The sequence below is a fragment of the Cygnus olor genome, chromosome 9, assembly GCF_009769625.2.
Source record: "Cygnus olor isolate bCygOlo1 chromosome 9, bCygOlo1.pri.v2, whole genome shotgun sequence".
NCBI classification, from domain to species: domain Eukaryota; kingdom Metazoa; phylum Chordata; class Aves; order Anseriformes; family Anatidae; genus Cygnus; species Cygnus olor.
The window spans coordinates 4,025,975-4,046,063 of record NC_049177.1 but is presented as its reverse complement, the minus strand read 5'-3'; the positions used below and the strand labels follow the sequence as shown (position 1 = coordinate 4,046,063).

The following is a 20,089-nucleotide window of genomic DNA, read 5'->3' as shown; positions in this document are numbered from 1 at the left end:
TTTGCTCAAAAATTAATGAAAATGGGCAACGTCTTTGAATTTTGTGACTAGTAATAGTCTTCTCCCCCATGGAATTTATAGCAGCACGTATTTTCATGTGCACTCTTGTGAAACTGTATTGCACCTTTCAATGAAACATTTCCTGAAATGCCTCTCAGCATGACTGGGAAGCAGCATGAATTCATACAACCTGTGCTTCAACCGCTTGGCCTGGCTCCAGAGAAGTCCGCAAGTCGGGAGCAGAGGCCCCTGTGCTACCGCTGACCCCACAGCGAGGACCATGCTCTTTGGGTCTGGACAAGCAGAGTCACACCCTGCACTTGTTCCTCTTGTCCCGGTGCAGCAGGAGCGCAGGGCACCTGCCTGCCCCAAGCGTGGGGCTCAGAATTAATCTTTCACAGGGCTCGGTTCGAGACAAGAGGATAGGAGTGGGACTTAGGTTGCACATAAGTCTTTTTGCCAAGAGAGAGTCTTATCTGCGTATTTATGAATCTATTTATCTGTCACACACAAGCAAGTAAAATTTAATCACACTTAAGAAATAGAGTTCCAGGCCTGGTGCTGAGGATATTTCACTCTATATTTTCGGTCTGGCTTCCACATTTTTCTTTTCACAGCCCTTTTATTTTTCATGTGGAAAGGCTGTGCTATATGGGATCATTTGGTTTGTATAAAGCTCAAAGGTGTCGTTGCATCTTTCTTCAGTAGTGTGCATGTGTTTAGCAACTCACAAAAACTGCTTGTGCACTGCGTTCGTGCATTTTGTGTGGCACATTGTGTCCTCTGGGTGAAAGTCCAATTCCTGAAGGGCCAGAAAGTCCTATGCCATGTTCTCAGTTGTCACCAACAAAGAGATGCAAGATATTTGCTGTACTTTGTAACTCCAGCTAGCAGGTGTGGAAAATCACATCCATTAGTAGCTGCTTAATCATGTTACTCGAGAGTATTTCCTTCTACCTTTTTGCCATCCATAACTGTTACTCTCTTTGCTGAACAAACCTATTGTGCTTAATTAAGAAAAGGGGAAGAACTATGTTAGTTTTCATTTAAGTTTCTTGCTTAGACATCCACATTTGAGCATTTTGTGAACCCGCTGCCTGCCTGATGGGCAGAGCAATGCAGGTGCAGGCTGCTGGGGCTGGCATCGCTCTGCCAGAGCTGTAGGGGTGCCCGGGGCCAGGGCAGAGCCCGTGCCAGGGCAGGAGAAAATAGTCTGCTGTGACACCAGGCAGGGCCTGGCAGTGTGAGTCACTGCCTGTTCGCCAAAGCCTCTTCTGGGTTTTCTCCAGGATTATGAGTTTTTCTCAATAAATTCTGATGTGGTGGAGAGCTATGGAGCGTACTGCCCTCTGGTTGGAGGACCTGTCCTCTAAGAGCTGTTGGGCTGTACATGTTCTGCCCATCAAACCACTGCCCCAAGACAGTTCTGTGATCTTGGTCAGGGCAATCTAATTTAACTACAAATTTGTAAACCCTTGGGACTGTTTCTTGTATTTCTAGAATGATGCAAAATATCAGTCCAGTGAGGTAAGAAGAAATAAAGACAGGCCCACTGCTAATGGGGGCACCTACACACACAAAAATGCACCAGTCACGCTTCCTGTGACGAGGGATAGGGTTTGTCTCGTTTGTCTCTCAGATCTTCATAAAGCATTGAAACACTCACCAGGAGTGATCTTTTGGGCTCTATCTTTTACTCAGAAAGATTTTCTTAGATGAAATATTTTGCATTATGTTTTGAGGATGTGTAAAGTTGTTGGTGTTACCGCTTTTTCTTAATTGAAAGATGGTTTATAATGTTATTTCTTGTTCTGTGGCACTGCCAACGTAAAATCTGAGAGTGTTTAACAGATCATCATAAAGGTTACTTCTAATGTTTTGGGAATAAAAATATCAGAGGAATAAGGGCAGATACTAAAAGTAAGGTGACAGCACATTGATATCTCCTAAGGCCTTCCAGAAACTTATTATTTAAAACTGTGTGGAAGAATTCACTTTTGCGTAGTGGAAGAGGTTTCTTGCTTTTTGTTGTTGTTGTTGTTGATGTTCAAGTTTGGAACAAACATTTACTTTAAATAAGATTTTTGAGGAAAATTCTTGCTCTCTCTGATTTTGAAGATAAATTGTGTCTTAGGCCCCAGATAATTTAACAAGAAGAAGAATCAGCAAATTTCCCAGTTCATGAGTGATTGTGTGGCAGCCTGATCCACCTGATATGGAGTGGTCAGGAGAGCCCTCCTGCTCTTACAGGCCTCATGGTAGATGCTGCCTCTTTCTTCCCTTTTCAGTAAGAACAGGCTTTGGGCCAAGACTCTTCAGTCAAAATCGACTTTGCTTCTCCTGTGCTGTGTCTCGTTGGCTGCTAGCACCAGTGTGATGGGTTTTGCACCTGTGTGCCTACATCCACATCTGCAGCCAAGCTCTGACATGCTGCCGGATGCGTACAGGTCCCATGTGCTCTGGGATCCTCCAGGAACAGGAGAGTCATATAGCTGTACATAGAATGAATGCTCTATTTTTTTCTATAAATTAACTTGTAATATCATTAATTTTTTGTGTGTCTCTCACATTAAATAAATCCTTTGTTATGATAGAGCAGTGATATTAACAACCTGGTGCATGACCAGAGGAGCCAGCTGAAGCCAGAAAGGAGGGAGGATATGAAAAGAATTAGTACTGGAGCGAAGCGTGAGCCCCATCGGTTCAGCAGTCACAGAAAGGATTAGGCCTAAGTCCACAGTGCTAAACACTTGAGCTTTAAACACCTCAGTAGTAGCCCTACTGAAGTCATCAAAGGTTATTGCTGTGATTTCACAGGTGTGCTGAGTGCTGTGCTGGCTTGGGAGCCTTGGTGCCCATGGTTTGTCCAACAGTCGCTGAAAGTTTAGATAACACTCTTTGGGATTTCGTATTAGCAATATGGGCCCTTCACTACAAGAAGGACATCGAGGCCCTGGAGTGTGTCCAGAGAAGGGCAACAAAACTGGTGAGGGGTCTCAAGCGCAAGTCTTATGAGGAGCGGCTGAGGGAGCTGGGGTTGTTTAGTCTGGAGAAGAGGAGGCTGAGGGGAGACCTCATTGCTCTCTACAACTTCCTGAAGGGAGGTTGTGATGAGGAGGGGGTTGGCCTCTTCTCCCAGATAACTAAAGATAGGACTTGAGGAAATGGCCACAAGTTTCACCTGGGGAGATTTAGATTAGATATCACGAAACACTTTTTCTCTCAAAGAGTGGTCAGGTACTGGAACGGCCTGCCCAGGGGGGTGGTGGAGTCACCGTCCCTTGTGGTGTTCAAGAAACACGTCGACAATGTGCTACAAGATGTGCTGTAGTAGCTTAGTGGGTAGTATTGGTGATAGGAGGATGGTTGGACTACATGATCTTGTAGGTCCTTTCCAACCTCGTGTTTCTATGATTCTATGATTATTGTCATACCTGTGTATGGTATGGAAGGCTTAGCCCTCAAGCAAAAATAACATTGAAAAAACCACTAGTCTTAAAAACCTCTGTCCTGGAATGTGGAAATACTCAAACTCGTCATAGTAAGTGATTCTCTAACTGCTACGCAATATGGTGGCCAGTATAAAAAAGGATTTGGGAGCTGTCTACACTTAGGTTTATTTTAGGGGCTGTTGTTTAAGGGGGTGGCAGAGTGTCGGTGTAACTGATACATTCTGCAACACCATTTCTATCTTTGGGAGGCTGCAACTGGTATTTTAGAGCTTAGCATGTCAAAATCCCACTTCAGAGCCCTTGCATCCTGTAAAGGGGATTAGCTACCAGAAGACGCTGTGCTGGCAACTCCGCACGTAGTGTGATGGCGGGAGCGTGGGTGGCGTGGTGGTAGCACCTTGCACTGTCGGACGTGCCAGGGCTGTGCTCGTGATGCAGGGGAACTGAAGCGAGCAGCAGGCAGCAAGGGGCTGGTGTTAGTGTGCTGTTTGCTGATGGGATGGTTGTGGAGGAGAAGGTGCTCCCGATGTCTGCAAGAGGCAGTCGGCACCCAAGTGCTGTTGTCTTCAGGTTCAGCCCAGAAGGTGGTGTGCCACCATGTGTTGTCCATGTTGTGTTTAACAAATTGTGTGCAGACTTGTGTTGTCCCTGTGCTGCCCCACATAGGAGGACCCAGCCAAAGCGAAGACACTGCTGCGTAAGTAGTAAGTAACACGTCACCGATGAATAGCGTGGCAGGAAATCTGCCCCACATTGGGCCTCGTCCAAAGATGCGTGGAGTCGCCCGGGGGGCGGGGAGGAACAAGTATCTCCGTTTCGGTGAGTTTTGGACCAGGCCTGGGCACCCAAAGAGAGAAAGTCTGAAGGTCGTGGCAGATGGCATGCCTCACACCTGCACCATGTTAGATCACCGCTGAGGTGAAACCCAAGGATGGGATTAGAAAGAGCAGGCGTGGTGGGCTTCCAGAAGTCTTTTAGTTCATCCGTGCAGTAGGATACCCCACAGATACTTTGCCCTGTAACTCTAAATTCTTAAGAACATTTGAGAGCAAAGCTCCTATTGTGGTCTACCTGAAATACTATGTAATGTATAAAGCAAGGTACCCAAAATACTATTTAATGTATAAGGCAAGGTAAACTTGTTTTTGTTTCATAAAGAAAGGTAATTTTATCAGAAATTCTTTTATTCTGTGTCAGCCATTAAAAACATTCTGTTACATGTATTTTTTGAAAAACACTACATTTCTGTATTCTCTTTATTTTTCTGTTTGGCTGCATTGTTTGTTTTTACCTTTTCTTGTTCACGTTTATTCCTTTTGCTTTATTTTTTGCTATAATCTGAACATTATCTATTTATCCATAAAAGCTAAATGCATTTCAAGCTGACCACAAAAGCTGTAGCAGTCAATGACAGTTTCTTTGTTGGCTTCTAAGAAGACCAATCCCCAGTGCTAGGAACTTGGTGCATGCCCACACTTAGCATTTTCAGATTTGTAATCGAAACGTATATGCATTGTTGAATATACTCACATACTCCTAATAATAAACACACGTTTCCTTCATGAATCATAAAATGCTGCCAAAGTATTACTATACATGTGCATTTGCATGACAAGATCAGAGATGTACTTGGACAGCCCCTTCAAATGTATAGCATGCATTTACTTACAAATCCTTAATTTATGACTAATGTGGAAAGTAGATTTTGGGAGACTTAAGAAATCACTTCATATTTGCAAGTAAGTGCTCAGAGGAAGTTCTCTGTTCTGCAGGTATAGTGTGTGATCCAATACGATAAGCCCTTTCAAGATAGTTTAGTGTTTGGCATTTCAGTTCCAGTCTAAAGCATTTGAAGGCACACACATTTTCAATCATGTGAGCACCCCACTGAACTCTAATGAAGCCACTTTCTCAGGCTTTGGCGGGGCTGTGACATATACTTACAACTAAACATATGCTAACCTCTTTTTCTGGATCAGGATCATGTTTTGAAATATTCTATATGTGTGAAGACATGGAGTTTCTAAACAGTTGATGCTTTCCAGTTAATGAAATATCATCATAGAGGAGGATAGGTTAATCCATATAATTCACATGGAGTTCATTAAATCATTTAAAAAAAAATTAAACACAGAGTTATATTTAGCTTGATACTCACAAGTGTTAACACCATGCTTTTAATGTGACAGATTGGATTTGGAAAGCAATATAAAACATGGTTTTGAGTGTATAGAATTTTTTATTTCCACAACTTAAGGACATTGTTAAGATCCATGTGCCTTTTTAAGATCTATTCCATCATTTAAAATCCAAGTAGTGCTAGTTTGCTGAAAACATTTATCTTTATTAGCTTTCAGTGCTCTGGAGAAGTTAGAAAGGGGACCTTTTATTACCATTTTTTTTCCCATAGGGTAGTAGTTAGAAGTGAAGACTGACTTTGTTTCTGTTGTTGGCATAGAGATTTTTTGTTCATGAGACAAATGAGAGTATTTCAAGAGTAATGCTAACTTGGAAAGAAACAATGTCGTCAATTCATGGCCAAATAGTTATTTGTATGCTTTTTCTTTTTCCTTTCTTTCTATCCTTTTTTCCCCCTAACAGGTGACATGTATGCAGTGGTTGCAAGGGGACCATACAATGCTGGATATGATTGAGAAAAAACGTTGTCTCTGCAAAGAAATAAAAGCTCGACAGAAATCAGAAAAAGGACTCTGCAAACAGGACAGCATGCCTATTTTGCCGAGTTGGAAAAAGAATACCGGGACCAAGAAATACAGCCCTCCTCCTTACTCCAAACAACAGACTGTTTTCTGGGACACTGCAATTTGACAGGCGTGTGGAGGATGCCCTCTCCACCATGTTGCACCATGCACAGGTAGCCAGCTTTCTTAATAAGGCAAAGGCTCTAGCATAAGACTTACCTGCAGGTGGTGAACTTCGTAGGAAGAAACACACCCATACAGTGCTCACCTGTCAATCAAGAGATTTAAGTTTCTGACTGGATTAAGGCATACGTATTTATCCAGGATTTTTTTGGATCCAGAAGATATCAGAATGTAAATATTTTGCCGATATATTGAAAACACCCAAACTAATGACACTGCTTAAATATATATATATCTATAAATTCAAAAAAATTTATGAAGAATTTTACTATATAATGTTACTGTTATACTGTTTTATTAACTATTTTCTATGTGGTATTCTAACGCTCCCCCCTGACCTCCTTCCCCCCCACCATTTTATTTCTCTTACCTGCCTAGATTTGGTCTCTGTACAAAAGCATGTGGTTGTACCTTTTGTTTAACATGACAATGTACAAAACAACTCGGTGCTAGGGCTGTAGAAGTTACCTAGAGTTGTGCTCATTAGACATCCTTAGCTATTTTGGGGGAGGGCTGGACAAGGGAGAGAGTTTTGGTGGGAAACAACAAAACTGCAAGCAATGCAAATACAAGTGCTCGATGTGGATGCCCAAGTTGCATTTACAACACAAATTGTTCTGCATCAGTTTTCTCGTAATCACATAAATTCCCTTGGTTTTATCCTGATCAGTTATTAAAATCTCCAGCTATAATTATTTGGCCAAGAAGGGAAACTAAATTTTCTGCAGAAAAGCCTGCGACAGAACCTCCTCCTTCATGACCTTCAGCTGGCTAGTGGAGACCATGGTTCACTGTGACTGAGTGTTGTACAGCCCGTGGCGAGGAGCCCCAGTTGTTAGCAGGTCAAGGCCGTGGCCCTGCAGCCACGGCTCCTGTCCGCATTTGTTTTTGGTCCAGAAAATAAAGGTGACAAAACCTGTTTACATGTTTATTAGTTTTAAATCCAGCAACACGTCCTGTGTCAGGTTACCTTGTGTTACCTATGAAGACTGGCATTCAGACCCCCAAAAGCTGGTAGGGAGATCTCCGTTGATTTCATGTGGTTTTGGAGCAGAGGCCATATAACCATCCTCCCAGGTACGCCACGTCATCTCCCTGGCTGCCTCTGCAATTGGCTTACAATCCTGTATTATATCACACCCACTTTAGCAGAATATTATGTCATGACCAAAGAATTATGACCTCCTGGTTTTAACGGGAGAAAAAGATGGCTTACGCTGATTATGAGGGTGAAATCTATGAGGTGAAAAATCTTCCAAAAGAAGCTGTTGAGAACGAGGGAAACTTGTACTGCTGTGGAATTGTGGAATGGAAAAAAAAATCTATGGCATATATTTTGTATATTTAAATTTCTATGTGTCTGAAATTTGGTAGCACAAAAGTTCCTCTTTAAAACAATCATTTTAGTATTATATTCTCTGAGAAGAAAAGGTGTGTTGTTTGAAACTTCTTGTTATATTGGCTTTTCTTTGAAATTCTATTGACAGCATTGCCACAGCTGTAATTGCTGATCAAAAAAAACCAAAAATATCAAATTTTAGAAGGTTTTTGTAATCTATATTGCTAAAATTTTGAGTTTGAGTAATGCTTTATCAGTAGTAGTTTCTTTTCAGCCTCTGAAATAAAGTTTTTAAATATTTTATAACTAACTAATGTATATTTTGATGTCCAAACTGAGATTTCTGTAAAAGATAAAGTGTGTGTTTATATGTGCGTATGTATATTAGCATTATTGTGTATGTATATATGCATATGTATACACACATATATATGTATATATGCATGTATCTCTCTATTTATACTCATAAATGTGTGCATTAAATATTTGTGTGTGTTATGAATATACAGTGGCTGGAATGGGTACGCAATTGAAATGCAGATTTAAAGAGCCCCTCACAGCCCAAATGACAGAAGAAATGAAAAACTCCAGAGGCTGTGAAGGAATCTTTGAATACATGTTACATCCACGACACCAACTGTACATTCTGCTTATTCTCTTTTTTTAAAGAAAGAAAATGGCAGAAGAAAAACTCAAGAGATCTCGCAAAGTTCCAGAATCTCCTGGAAAGAAGACGACTTGTTAGTCGTGAGAAATCTGTTGAGATAACAGGTTCATTGTTCAGAAAGCATTTATGCTTTGTCTTCCTTGTTATGTGGCAAGAGAAGAACTTCTCATAACCATGTGTGAAATACTCAGCTCAACCCTTTCCCTCCGCTGCACTAAATCTCTGGCAAAAAAAGCAAAGCCAGCGTTCAGGCAGTCCCGGTACTTCTTCTCTGCGCTGCTCTCCTCCTGGAGCAGTCACTTCAAAGCCCTGCCGAAGCACTGGCTTTGCAGTCCAGACCCGTGGGTATGCACGGGCACTGCGGTGTCAAACCCTTTGGAGGATGGCAAACATTAATGTGAACAGTTACCGTGTTTAATAGTGTTTGTTCATGTTGTGTCCTTCTCATATCAATGCGTAATAGGAATAATGATCAGGGAATTGAAGCATTCTTGTCGTACATAGACTTGCTTGTACATTCAGCCTGCCATAAAAGCCACTCAATGTTTTGCTTCTATTACTCAATGCTATTTATGTTGTCCTTAAATAACTGCCCATGTGCTTCCAGACCTCCATTGTATCCCATGGAAACAATGGCTTTTTGTTTTAAAGTGCGACACCACATGAAAAGTAAAATATAACTTAGCACTTACCTTCCAAGCACTTTAGAAATGTGGACTGAACCTCACGCTTGCGAGAATCATTTTACAGAGGAGGGGAGTGAGGCTTAGGCTGAGTGATTTCCAAAGGTCACAGACAAAGCCTGGGCTCGACAAGTGTTTCCTTCTGTCCGGTGATTGCTGGCTCGCCCCATCGCTCGAGTAAAAGGTGCGTCGTACTGCCCAGAGCGTGCTGTCAAAATGCTGTTCACACATTTCCCACGTCACCTATTGTCTCAGCAGTTTCTGTGTCACAGGGTGAATGACAGTGCTTAGTTACACGCACTCATTGAAGCTGTAGTCTGTATAAATATGCAATCTGTATATACATACAGATCACATATATTCACACACTTATGAAGACTGTATATATGAAATTGTTTGGTATGCACTTATTTTGCTTTAAACTCCTGAAGTTAAACATTATTGTGTAGCAATTTGTGTAAAGTGCACTGTGATTTCAAGAAAGCACAGTAAAGTCACAGGTCTTGTTATTCTTGCACTAAAAATGTGTTTACGTATATTAGCCAATGTATGTCTACTTTATTGCTCCTTATGACAAATTAAAGCAAATGGTATAAAATGGTATGTTTTTTTGTTTGTTTGGGTTGTTTCTTTTTAAGTGGACAACAGCACTATGTTTTTAAATGACAGGGTTTTTAAATAAAATGAAATCATTCTGTGTTCATTCCAATGTAATACATTTACCAATATCTTAAAATTGAATGTCATGTTGCTTTTTTTCATATTTCATTAGAAATTGTCAGGTATGTGCCTGAGATTGTGTAGGAGTAAGGAGTAGCTAGAGGCTAACTGTAATCATATATTACTAGCCGTTTCTATATACACAGTATAAATACGTATTAATTTTCTTTTCATTTTTGTACTTGATTTTTTTAGGTAAGATGTAATTAAATGTACTTTGATACTTCTGAAGTAATAAGATGTTGTTTGAAGATCAATTCTGCTTTCTTTAGTGCATTGACAATATTTTACAATATTTTAGTGCTTATTTATTTGTGCTCCAGTGTAATTATAATAAAAAGCAATAGTTTAAAATATTTGGCTGTTCATTTTCATTCAATGGTTTCATCTTAAAGCTGTGTTGTTCACTAGGGATTAGGCAGAGAGTGCTTGGAAGGAAAGTCAAGTCATAGATGTGTATTTATAGAATTCCCTACGCACATTCGTAATTGCATCATTTGTTGAGGGAAATCAATGAATTGCTTTAATAGGTTAGTATTTGCAAGACATGCCTGGTTGCATCTAGTGCCATGAGTGCCATCCTCCAGTAAATGCTCAGGATAAGATTTCTCTGAAGAGCATCCAGAAGTTTTTTCTTCAAGTACCTATCAGAGTTTGGGACGGAAGATGGTCACATCAAAGACTGTTCTTTGGAGATCTCCCCATTTGTAGAATATCCACTAAGGGGAGAAGGACCCATCATACCCTCCATAAAGATCTAAAAAACCTATCTAAAAGTCAGTGTAATTTTATGTGGATCCAGCCAGAAGCTTTACTCCTATTGGGATGTAAATTGGGATGTAAATCCCAGTCCTACCAGCGGACTTCCATGGGGGACAGGACAGGAGCTGTGGAGGAAGGAGAGCACCTGTACAACCTTGCAAATGATACTGATATTCTAGTGCTGTTTTTCATTACGTGGATTTTTTTGAGGTTTTGTAGACTGGATTCTGTAACTAAGAATCTCCCATCCTAAATTTTCAAGATGAGATTTTATAATATAAAGATTCCAAGAGCAAGTAAGCAACTATTTAAAAAAGAACCCAGTAAGGAGCAGTAATGTTCTTTCTGTAGCACTGACACCAGTGCTACATTATTCATGTTTGTATGTATCTGTATGCAGAACTGATCTAGTGGGACTCTTTTGGTTGTCTTCTGCAGGAGCTGATTCTGAATCAGGTTGCAGATATCCAAAAAGTACTTTCCAAGAGCTTTCCTGCTCCCGGACCCACATGGTTTCCCTGAGGCACAGCCCCTCTCTCTTCAGCAGCAACCCCACTGCTAATGCCTGTGAAACAGCTGAAGAGCTTCGCTACCTCCTTCTGCTCCTCTTCCTCTCTGCAGCCACTGCCATGGACATTCAGAGTGACTCACCCTCCACAGCAAACTGCGGCCTTTTGTCCTAGGCTTGGTATTTTACAGGGAAATCTTACAGGGATGACTAGAAATGAACAGAACAAGGTTTTGCAGGGATTTCTCCAAAGATCTCCAGACCTAAAAGAGGACAAGGGATTTTTCTGTCAGTTTAAGAGTCAGATTGTGTCTATTCTTTTCAGCAGGACAGTTCACAAAGTCCAGCCTCCTAGCTCCTTTCTAAAGACCTTCCAGCATGCCCCCCCAACATCCGTGCCCTCCCCATGCCATGCCTGACTACTGCTGGAGGCAGTGGCAACTGAACCAGAGAAGGAATGAAAGGGGAGGATTGCCAAATGCGGCAAGGAGCATAAATCTGGGGCAAAATCAGATTTTTTTTCCTATTTAGAATATGTGCATTGGCTTGCTTTGCCACTGCAGAAACACTTTCTATGTGCCATTGTTTCTTAAACAGAAAAGGTTTAAATTAAAAGGAGACAAGACCATAAAAAGCAATGGTTGAGTTTTACACTTGCATTTTCTCTAAGTTTATTTGAAAGTTGAAAGGTGTCTGCAGTGCTATATCTTGGGTCTCTGCTCCCTTTGCATTTTAAAAGCTGTCACAATAACACTGGCTGGAGTTACTGCTGTTTCTTCGCTGCAGTCATTCAGAGTGACCTTAGCTGGTGCCAGAGTGGCTGCGAAGCAATTAAAGCAGGCAGGGGCCTGTCTTGCTGGGGAACAAGTAACCTGCCCTGAGCAAAGCGGAGAAGTCGAGCAGCCGTTAGAGGAGTGATGGGCCAACATCCCTCTGATCTATGGCCAGAGCTGACAGAGCTGGCAAGGGAACTGCAGGAAACTAAATAAAATTTACAAAAACTAAAGACAACTGAAAAGAAACACTGCTCAAAGGCAAGACTGAACACATTTGGCATTTATTTTCTAAACCTGCCAACATCTCTTTTATGGTACATTTTTGCCTTTAAAACAAAATTACGTACCTGTCACCTATTAATTGAGATTTTTGGCACAATGATGGGTGATTGTTTTAGTGCTCTCCCCACCTGTGGCATCATCTTTCTTTGTCCTCTTCTCTCTTTCTGTCTCAATCATTTCTTTCATGGTGTGCTTTGGGAAATATATTCGTAGGTACCAGTGAGAGTTCCCCTCTCCTCTTTTGTTCCTTATAGTGTTGTACTCTGTTCTCAGCTGGCTCCATGCTCGCTAATCCTTCATGAAAATGTACAAAGAAAGCAGGAGCAAGAAGCATCATAAATTTCATTTTAAATAATAGCATTTATCGCTGCTGCCCTGAGTGTATATACAGCAAGCTTTATGAAGGGATTCAGACCTGCCTAAAAAGAGTGGATGAAACTTGGAGGTACTGAGAAGCTACATACTGGGCCATGGCTACTGGCATACTAGCCAGTCAGCAGCGAAGCTAATGGCTAGGCTGATGGTCACATTTCTCCTGGGCTCTAACATCCTCACCCCAAAAGCAACTTTGGGTGGAGGAATAGAAAGAGTAGGCATTAGGGGAGAGGTTCTCTGACTGCAGCTGGCAGGACATCAACGCAGGCCAGGAGGAAGTAAAATGAAGTATATTAAAACTAAGGACAACTTTTCCCATACACCTTCTCCCCCAGCTCTCACCTCTCTCTTGCACGTCTCTTGCGCCATGAGCAGCCCGCAGTGGTGGCTCAGGAGCTCTGCCTACCTCTCCTAGCCCCGAGGAAGCTGGCAGAGGAGTCCAAGAGCTTCACCTTCAAGCAAGGTATGGGTGTGGACCTGGCACCTTCCTGCACTGTTCCTGGCCCTGGGGTTGGAGGCAGCAAAATGGGTGACAAACCTGCTGGGAGCTCACTGCAGCCTCTGAGGAGCAGGGGCATTGTAGGAGGTAGTGTAGGGCACATCAGCTGGGATGACAGGAGATGATGAGATTTGGGAGAGGATGGTCTTCTGGGGTTGGGCTTCTCAGGGAGCTGGGTCGCTTTTCCTTTGGCAGGCCAGTGGTGGTACATGTGCTTCTGGCACGACTGGGCCTTGTGCTCAGAGGCTTCACTTGATCCAAATCCAGCCATAATATGTGACTGGATCATTTTACCAGAATACATGATTTACTCTGAGATGCAATTTGAATTTAGTAGAAACATTTTCTAAATCCTTGAGAGAAACGTGAAATGCATTGGATTAAACCACTTCACATTTATAGATGTACATCTTTACAGATGTAACCAAAATAAAAATAAAACTGCTGCCTCAAGGTTACATTAAAAAAAAATAAAAATAAAAAATAAAAATCCAGGCATTCCAGGAAGATGAAAAGGCATGAGGTGGCCACCACAGAAGGGCCCCATCCTGAGGAGGACAGGGGGAAGCAGCTCGGGCTCCCTGGCTGACAGCCCCACCGTGAGGGACAGGCTCTCATGCCTTGACAACCAGGTTGAGGGAGTGTGGTGGTTGCAGTTAGGGAGTGAGAAATGGCTGGGAAAATGGCGGCAAATGGTAAACGTCAGGCTCCAGTGCAAGAAAGCCACTGAGGTGAGCCGGCAGCCAGAGCCCTGGTCTTCAGCCTGTGAAACAAGCAGGGGCACAGCTACCCCATGCTCAGGTCTGCCAAGTGGGCTTTGGGCTGACGATTCCTGTGGGTCATGCCCGCCATCTTGAGGAAGCATCCCAACCTCCCTTCTGTGCTCTCATTTCAGATAATGGCGGCGTTCTGCATGTTTCCTGTGGGGACAGGCCCTGTGCCAGCTGAGGTGAAAACAGGCAGAGCACTGTGGCCATCTCAGAAACATCAGCCCCGATGACGGGAGATCACAGGGGTGCAGTTCTCCGGCATGTGTGACACCCACCAAAAGGTAAACTCTGAAAAATTATTTGACCACTGTGCCATGTTCCCACAGAAAGGCGGTGCACCGTCTGGGGAGGTGGGGGAGGCGTGCCCTGGCTGTCAGTGCAGGAGGGGAGCCTGCACTTCCTCAGCCACCACTCCTAATTGAATTTCTCTGGGCCGTGTGCTCTATGACCTTATACTTTGTTTAGACATTAGCACCTCTACAAAGTGGGTGTTAAATGGTGTTGTTATGGTTGGTAACTTTTTTATGTTCACTTGAAGAGTGTAAATGATTCTACAAGGTGCCAGGCAATGGAAAATCAGCCTTCCCTGGGTCTCCAGCTGGCTGGTGTAATTCAAAGTAACTCCTGTGGAATTCGGCTCCCATCAAAGAGCTCTTTTCCTTCCTAAATTCTTCAGGTTTTTGTTAGCTGTTCTTGTAAACACAACAACTGAATCTCTAGTGTAGGGGCATTAACTTTCTGCCTGGCTTTTAGTCTCACCTGAGTTTCTGCTGTGTGGTCCATCCAAGAAGTCTGAACCCAACACTTTGTTTCCCCTGGCTCTTATCCTGTGTGTGAGAAAGGTCGTGATATAGTGACAGAAACTGCATATGCAATAACCTGACAGGATAAATTCTCTGTGGCAAGTGTTTGCCTGGCCGGACAGTGCCTGGCTTGTCAGGTAGTAAGGCAGTGAGCTCCAGCAGGGCCGCTGGCACTTCCCTACAGGTGGCTGTAGTGAGCTGGGCTGTGCTGGGGCACACTGTGGCATTGGGAGCAATGGGTTTGGGAAGTGGAGCCGTGATGAGGTCTCCATGCAAAATTTTGTCTGACTGATTTGCAGCAGGCTGTAAGGTTGTGTTCGCCCCAGTCTGTGCCATCACCCCCTGGATGCTGGTTTCTGGGCTAGGCAGCAGCAGATGCTGTTCTAGACTGACATGAAGGTCGAGAGATTTCTGAACGATACAGATATGAGGCCTCTTTTGTGTATTTTCAAGCAGTGGAAGACAGTCAAGCAGGAATAAAAAATAAAGACTGATTCAAAAGAATGAATGCACCAGGGGAAAACATTGTGTCCTCCTGGCATACATTTCTGCTGTGCTGTTATAACCATATGAACTGTGGGGATGTTGCTTCACCCTCTGAATTGTTCCAACTGAAATTTCCGCACACACCATCTGTAAACCTTCCTGCTATGTTCTGGCCATTTTTCCCTTTGAACATTGTGACAGTATGTCTGGCCTAACTTCTTAAAAGGCACATAATCTAGTGGTACCCCAGAAGAAGAGATGAAATATTCAAAATAACTGAAATCCTATGTGTTCAGGGTATTCAAGGCTGCAAGCAATGCCTCAATCAGGACCTGCCAATGCAAGACAAGGAGAGTGTGGTCAGCAGGGGAAAACCTGCGGTACTGTACACTGAGTCAAATGTTTGAAAATGAGCATCTATAATGGTAATCCAACCCTGAACGTGTGCGCCTGACCCTGAACGTGTGCGGGATTTGCTGCTCCACCTGGATCCATACAAGTCCATGGGTCTGGATGGAATTCATCCCAGGGTGCCTAAAGAGCTGGCTGACATCATCGCGGGACCTCTCTCAATTATTTTTCAACGATCTTGGGAATCTGGAGAGGTCCCATTGGACTGGAAGCTGGCAAATGTTGTGCCAATTTTCAAGAAGGGTAAGAAAGAAGACCCTGGCAAGTACAGGCCTGTCAGTCTCACGTCAGTGCCTGGTAAAATTATGGAGAGGATGATCCTTGAAGTTATTGAAGCGCACCTGGGGGACAATGCAGTCATTGGTCCCAGCCAACATGGGTTCATGAGGGGTAGGTCCTGCCTAACAAATTTGATTTCTTTTTATGATAAGATCACCCATCTAGTCGATCAAGGGAAACCAGCTGATGTGATCTTTTTGGACTTCAGCAAAGCTTTTGACATGGTTTCCCATAGGATCCTACTGGACAAAAAGTCCAGCATACAGCTAAACAAAAACATCATACGATGGGTGAGCAATTGGCTGACGGGCAGGGCTCAAAGGGTTGTGATAAACGGGGCCACATCTGGCTGGCGGATGGTCACTAGTGGGGTCCCTCAAGGCTCCATTTTAGGGCCAGTCCTCTTCAATGTTTTTATAAATGATTTGGATGTAGCACTAGAAGGTGTTTTGAGCAAATTTGCCGACGACACCAAACTTGGAGGAGTTGTGGACTCGGATGAGGGTGGAAAGGCCTTGCAGAGAGATCTGGACAGATTGGAGAGCTGGGCGATCACCAACCACATGAAGTTTAACAAAAGCAAGTGCCGGGTCCTGCACCTGGGACGGGGCAACCCTGGCTATACGTACAGACTGGGTGATGAGACGCTGGAGAGCAGCCCCGCAGAGAGGGATCTGGGGGTTGTGGTTGACAGCAAGTTGAATATGAGCCAGCAGTGTGCCCTGGCAGCCAGGAGGGCCAACCGTATCCTGGGGTGCATCAAGCACGGCATTGCTAGTCGGTCGAGGGAAGTGATTGTCCCGCTCTACTCTGCGCTGGTGCGGCCTCACCTCGAGTACTGTGTGCAGTTCTGGGCACCACAGTACAAAAAGGACATTAAACTGTTGGAGAGTGTCTGGAGGAGGGTGATGAAGATGGTGAAGGGCCTAGAGGGGAAGACATATGAGGAGTGGCTGAGGTCACTGGGCCTGTTCAGCCTGGAGAAGAGGAGGCTGAGGGGGGACCTCATCGCGGCCTGCAGCTTCCTCATGAGGGGGAGTGGAGAGGCAGATGACCTATTCTCCATAAACACCAGTGATAGGACCTATGGGAACGGTGTTAAGCTGAGGCAGGGGAAGTTTAGGCTAGACATCAGGAAGAGGTTCTTCACCGAAAGAGTGGTTGCACAGTGGAACAGGCTCCCCAGTGAAGTAGTCACTGCACCAAGCCTGTCTGAATTTAAGAGATTGGACTGTGCACTTAGTCACATGGTCTAAACTTTTGGGCAGACCTGTGCGGTGCCAGGAGTTGGACTTGATGATCCTTATGGGTCCCTTCCAACTCGGGATATTCTATGATTCTAACTAGGCATCTCCTAGACCCTGAATATCCTGTTTAGAGCATCTTGCAGCACTCTTTTGGGTTTGCAGAATCACTTTGAGGAATGGAAAGCTGAAAGCTGGTGTATCTTTGAGGGAAAGCCCACCCAGACATCTCAAAGGAACACCAGAGCAGGGGCTGCTCTGGCACTGTACGCATTCCTGTGTGTGCCTTTGTGTGTGACCAGGGTATCGCTGTAAGCACTTCAGAAACAGGTACTGCACGTAGTTACCACAGATGATTCTAGAATGGTTTTACCAACACGTGTCAGGGATTTAGTGCTATGGACTGAAAGGTACTGGGAATTTGACCAGTTACCACGTGTTCTGCCTTGTACTCTTGCTGGCATTTCATTTCTACTCAGAAGCTCTCCTCTGTTTTATCACTTGTGGCTATTTTTATAGATGCAGAGAGATGTATAAATCTCTAGTATGCTGTCTGAATTAATACTCTGAACGTCTGTCTGAGAAATGCTGAGAACCCTTCATAATAACATTTTTTGAAATGAACTAAGTAACACTTCATGTAATTTTTTTTTCCAAAAAATTTCAGATTCCTCTACTTTCCATCTGGTTTGGGCATTCAAATACACGTGATATTTTGAGACTTGCTACCAAAAAGAAATTTCACATTTCGACAAGTTTTAATCCAAATTAGCATAATCTAAGCATAATCTCACCTTCAGGAACATAGGAAAGCAAATTTGAGCTCAGGCTTTCTGTACTTCTGTAAGAAAGTTTTCTTACTGCCTATTTCATTTCCACAGAGACACAACTGCTTTTGGTAACAGACTTCTACCACATGTAAATCACCTTTCTCCCCTCTCTCTGAAAAAAATAATATGCAGTGCTTTTTGTTCACGTGTTCCTTTCTCTATATGTCCACAAGATAAATGAATGCTCTGTGAAGTGACATTAGTGAGTCTGGGGGAGGGAAGGGTTGTTTAGTGTCTTGGTATGGTGAAATATAGCTGTTACATGTTCTGCTAGTTCAAGGCGTGTCCTAGAAAATTTTTATACTGTTTCCATGACAAACTAATAGGAAATCAGGCAAAATGCTGACCTGGGATTTTTGCTTATGACAAAGAGTCCTCTGTCCTTCAAATCGTATCTCTACTGAAGAGCACTTGATAATACAACAGAGAAGAATAATTAATGCTACATTTACTGCTGTGCTAGCTAAGAGGAATGCACTCTTAGATTTATTCTAGACAGAGATTATTTTATACCAGTTTGATTTATCTTTAGGTAGACTGTTATTGGCTGTCTGATACTGTCAAAGGTAAATCAAAGCCTTAATGTGAGTCCAGTGTCAACCTGTCTCACTGTATTTCAGAGAACATTTTAAACTTTGGAGATCTCAGCCCTGAGTATGACCTTGCCTCCTTCCCCCCATTTCTAAATATAGTCCCATTTTCTATTATCTGCACCTTACAGATGGTTTACAGATTCCTGCTATTAGCTGGTTTCTTTTTCTTTTTCTCCTTTTTTTTTTTAATTTTATTTTAATGTCTTGTGATATGCTTCTCTTCTCTTGAAACTCTCCTGTAAACCTCTGAAATAAAGAATACATTGGTTTGCCATGACAAAGAGGGGACGTACCACTTGTATGCATATAGTGCAAGAAAATGGTTACCAGATTCCAAGTGCCTCTGAATAAGAATAAGAAAATAGGGTCATCTGCTTTTTTGGCATTCATGTCTTTCACATTAAGAAGGTGTCATACTGTTTATGTTAGGACAGCTCCAGCTCGAAATCCTAACAATGTAATTTACATTACCATAGATTTAGGCACTTAGGCGTGTGAGTAACTTTATTCTGGGGAGTACAACATTGCCTTCATAGGGGGAAAGGATTATCAGTCATCATCTACTCTTGCAGAATCCAGCCATCAGTACGTACTTTAGTTTAACAAATTATAATTGTTTTAAAAAATAGTTTTCAGTGTCACATTTGTCATGTGCTGTTTGATTGATGCAGTTCTGCAAAGGATTGTGAAACTTTAAGATAGAGCCTTATTTTAAAAACTCTTCTGGGGGGCATTAAGCTCTAGTGTATCTAATTAATGCTTTAAATATTCTTTCCCATCAGTTTAATCTTTATCTATCACTTTGCTGCCTTGTTACCTAATATTAACTGCTCATTGAAATTGATTGTTTCTGGTCTTTTCAAGCGTTGATTGTTCTTTCATGGCTGAACATTTTAAAATAACACTATTGATTTTTCTCACATTATCGCCCTCCTCATAACTCCTAACTAGAGAGTGTCATCGTGGCCTAAGAACACGTGGGGACACTTACTAATGATAAATTCAGGATGAAGAATGTATGCTGAGTTCAATATTCATCCAAGCACCAGGATCTTAAACCAGTACTTTGGTTTATTTTCTTTAAAAAATAGTGGAAATATTTACCCACAAATATTTAATAGTGTGACATGGATCCTAGAATGTGTTGATTGGAACATCATGAGTCTCCATAAGGTTCTTATTTACTGAATTTCCACGGTTTGTTTCATGAGATCAGAGCAGGACTAGAGAATAGTTTCTGTTCTCCCTCCCTCTGCAGCAAGGCCCTCGTACTAGCAGGTGTCATCTGTTGTGACCAGGTGCTTCCTCTGTGCTCTCCTTCATCCCCAATGGCTTTTCCATGGTCATCTGTCTCCGACACAAGAGGCCTGGCAATTGCCACACCCTACTATGACAAAAAATGCTTTGTGAGCATCAACAAGTGGTAATGTCTTCTGTCATTTAGCACTTCATAAAAAATAAAGTATTCCATGTCATCCTACCTCCTAGACATCTTTAGGGAAAAGAAAACAGAGAACGCCTGCAAAGCTAAGTGGCAGCAGAAGAGTTTTCCTGCCATACTTCCTGAAGCAAGTGACTTTTTTGAAACTACAGTCAGTTTACAAGGAGAGAGGTGCTTACAGCAGGCGGCTACATGTGTGCAATAATTTGGCCACTGATGCCATCTCTCGCACTGCTGAAAGCCCAGAGCACTCGCCATGTGCTCGGAGGTGCTGCCGGGCTTGC

General features: G+C 42.9%; 1 protein-coding gene across 5 annotated transcripts in view; it reads left to right on the top strand.

Annotated features, from left to right (window-relative positions):
• NYAP2 (neuronal tyrosine-phosphorylated phosphoinositide-3-kinase adaptor 2) overlaps positions 1-10,102 on the top strand; it is a 140,709-nt gene extending 130,607 nt beyond the window's left edge. For 4 of the 5 annotated variants that reach the window (XM_040567108.1, XM_040567107.1, XM_040567106.1 and 1 more), the window contains one exon: positions 6,054-10,102. In XM_040567108.1, the coding sequence (XP_040423042.1) occupies positions 6,054-6,281 (228 nt within the window). In that variant the 3' untranslated portion in view covers positions 6,282-10,102. The remainder of the gene's footprint in view (positions 1-6,053) is intronic. The other variant, XM_040567109.1, reaches the window with a different exon arrangement.
• The last annotated feature ends 9,987 nt before the right edge of the window (positions 10,103-20,089 follow it).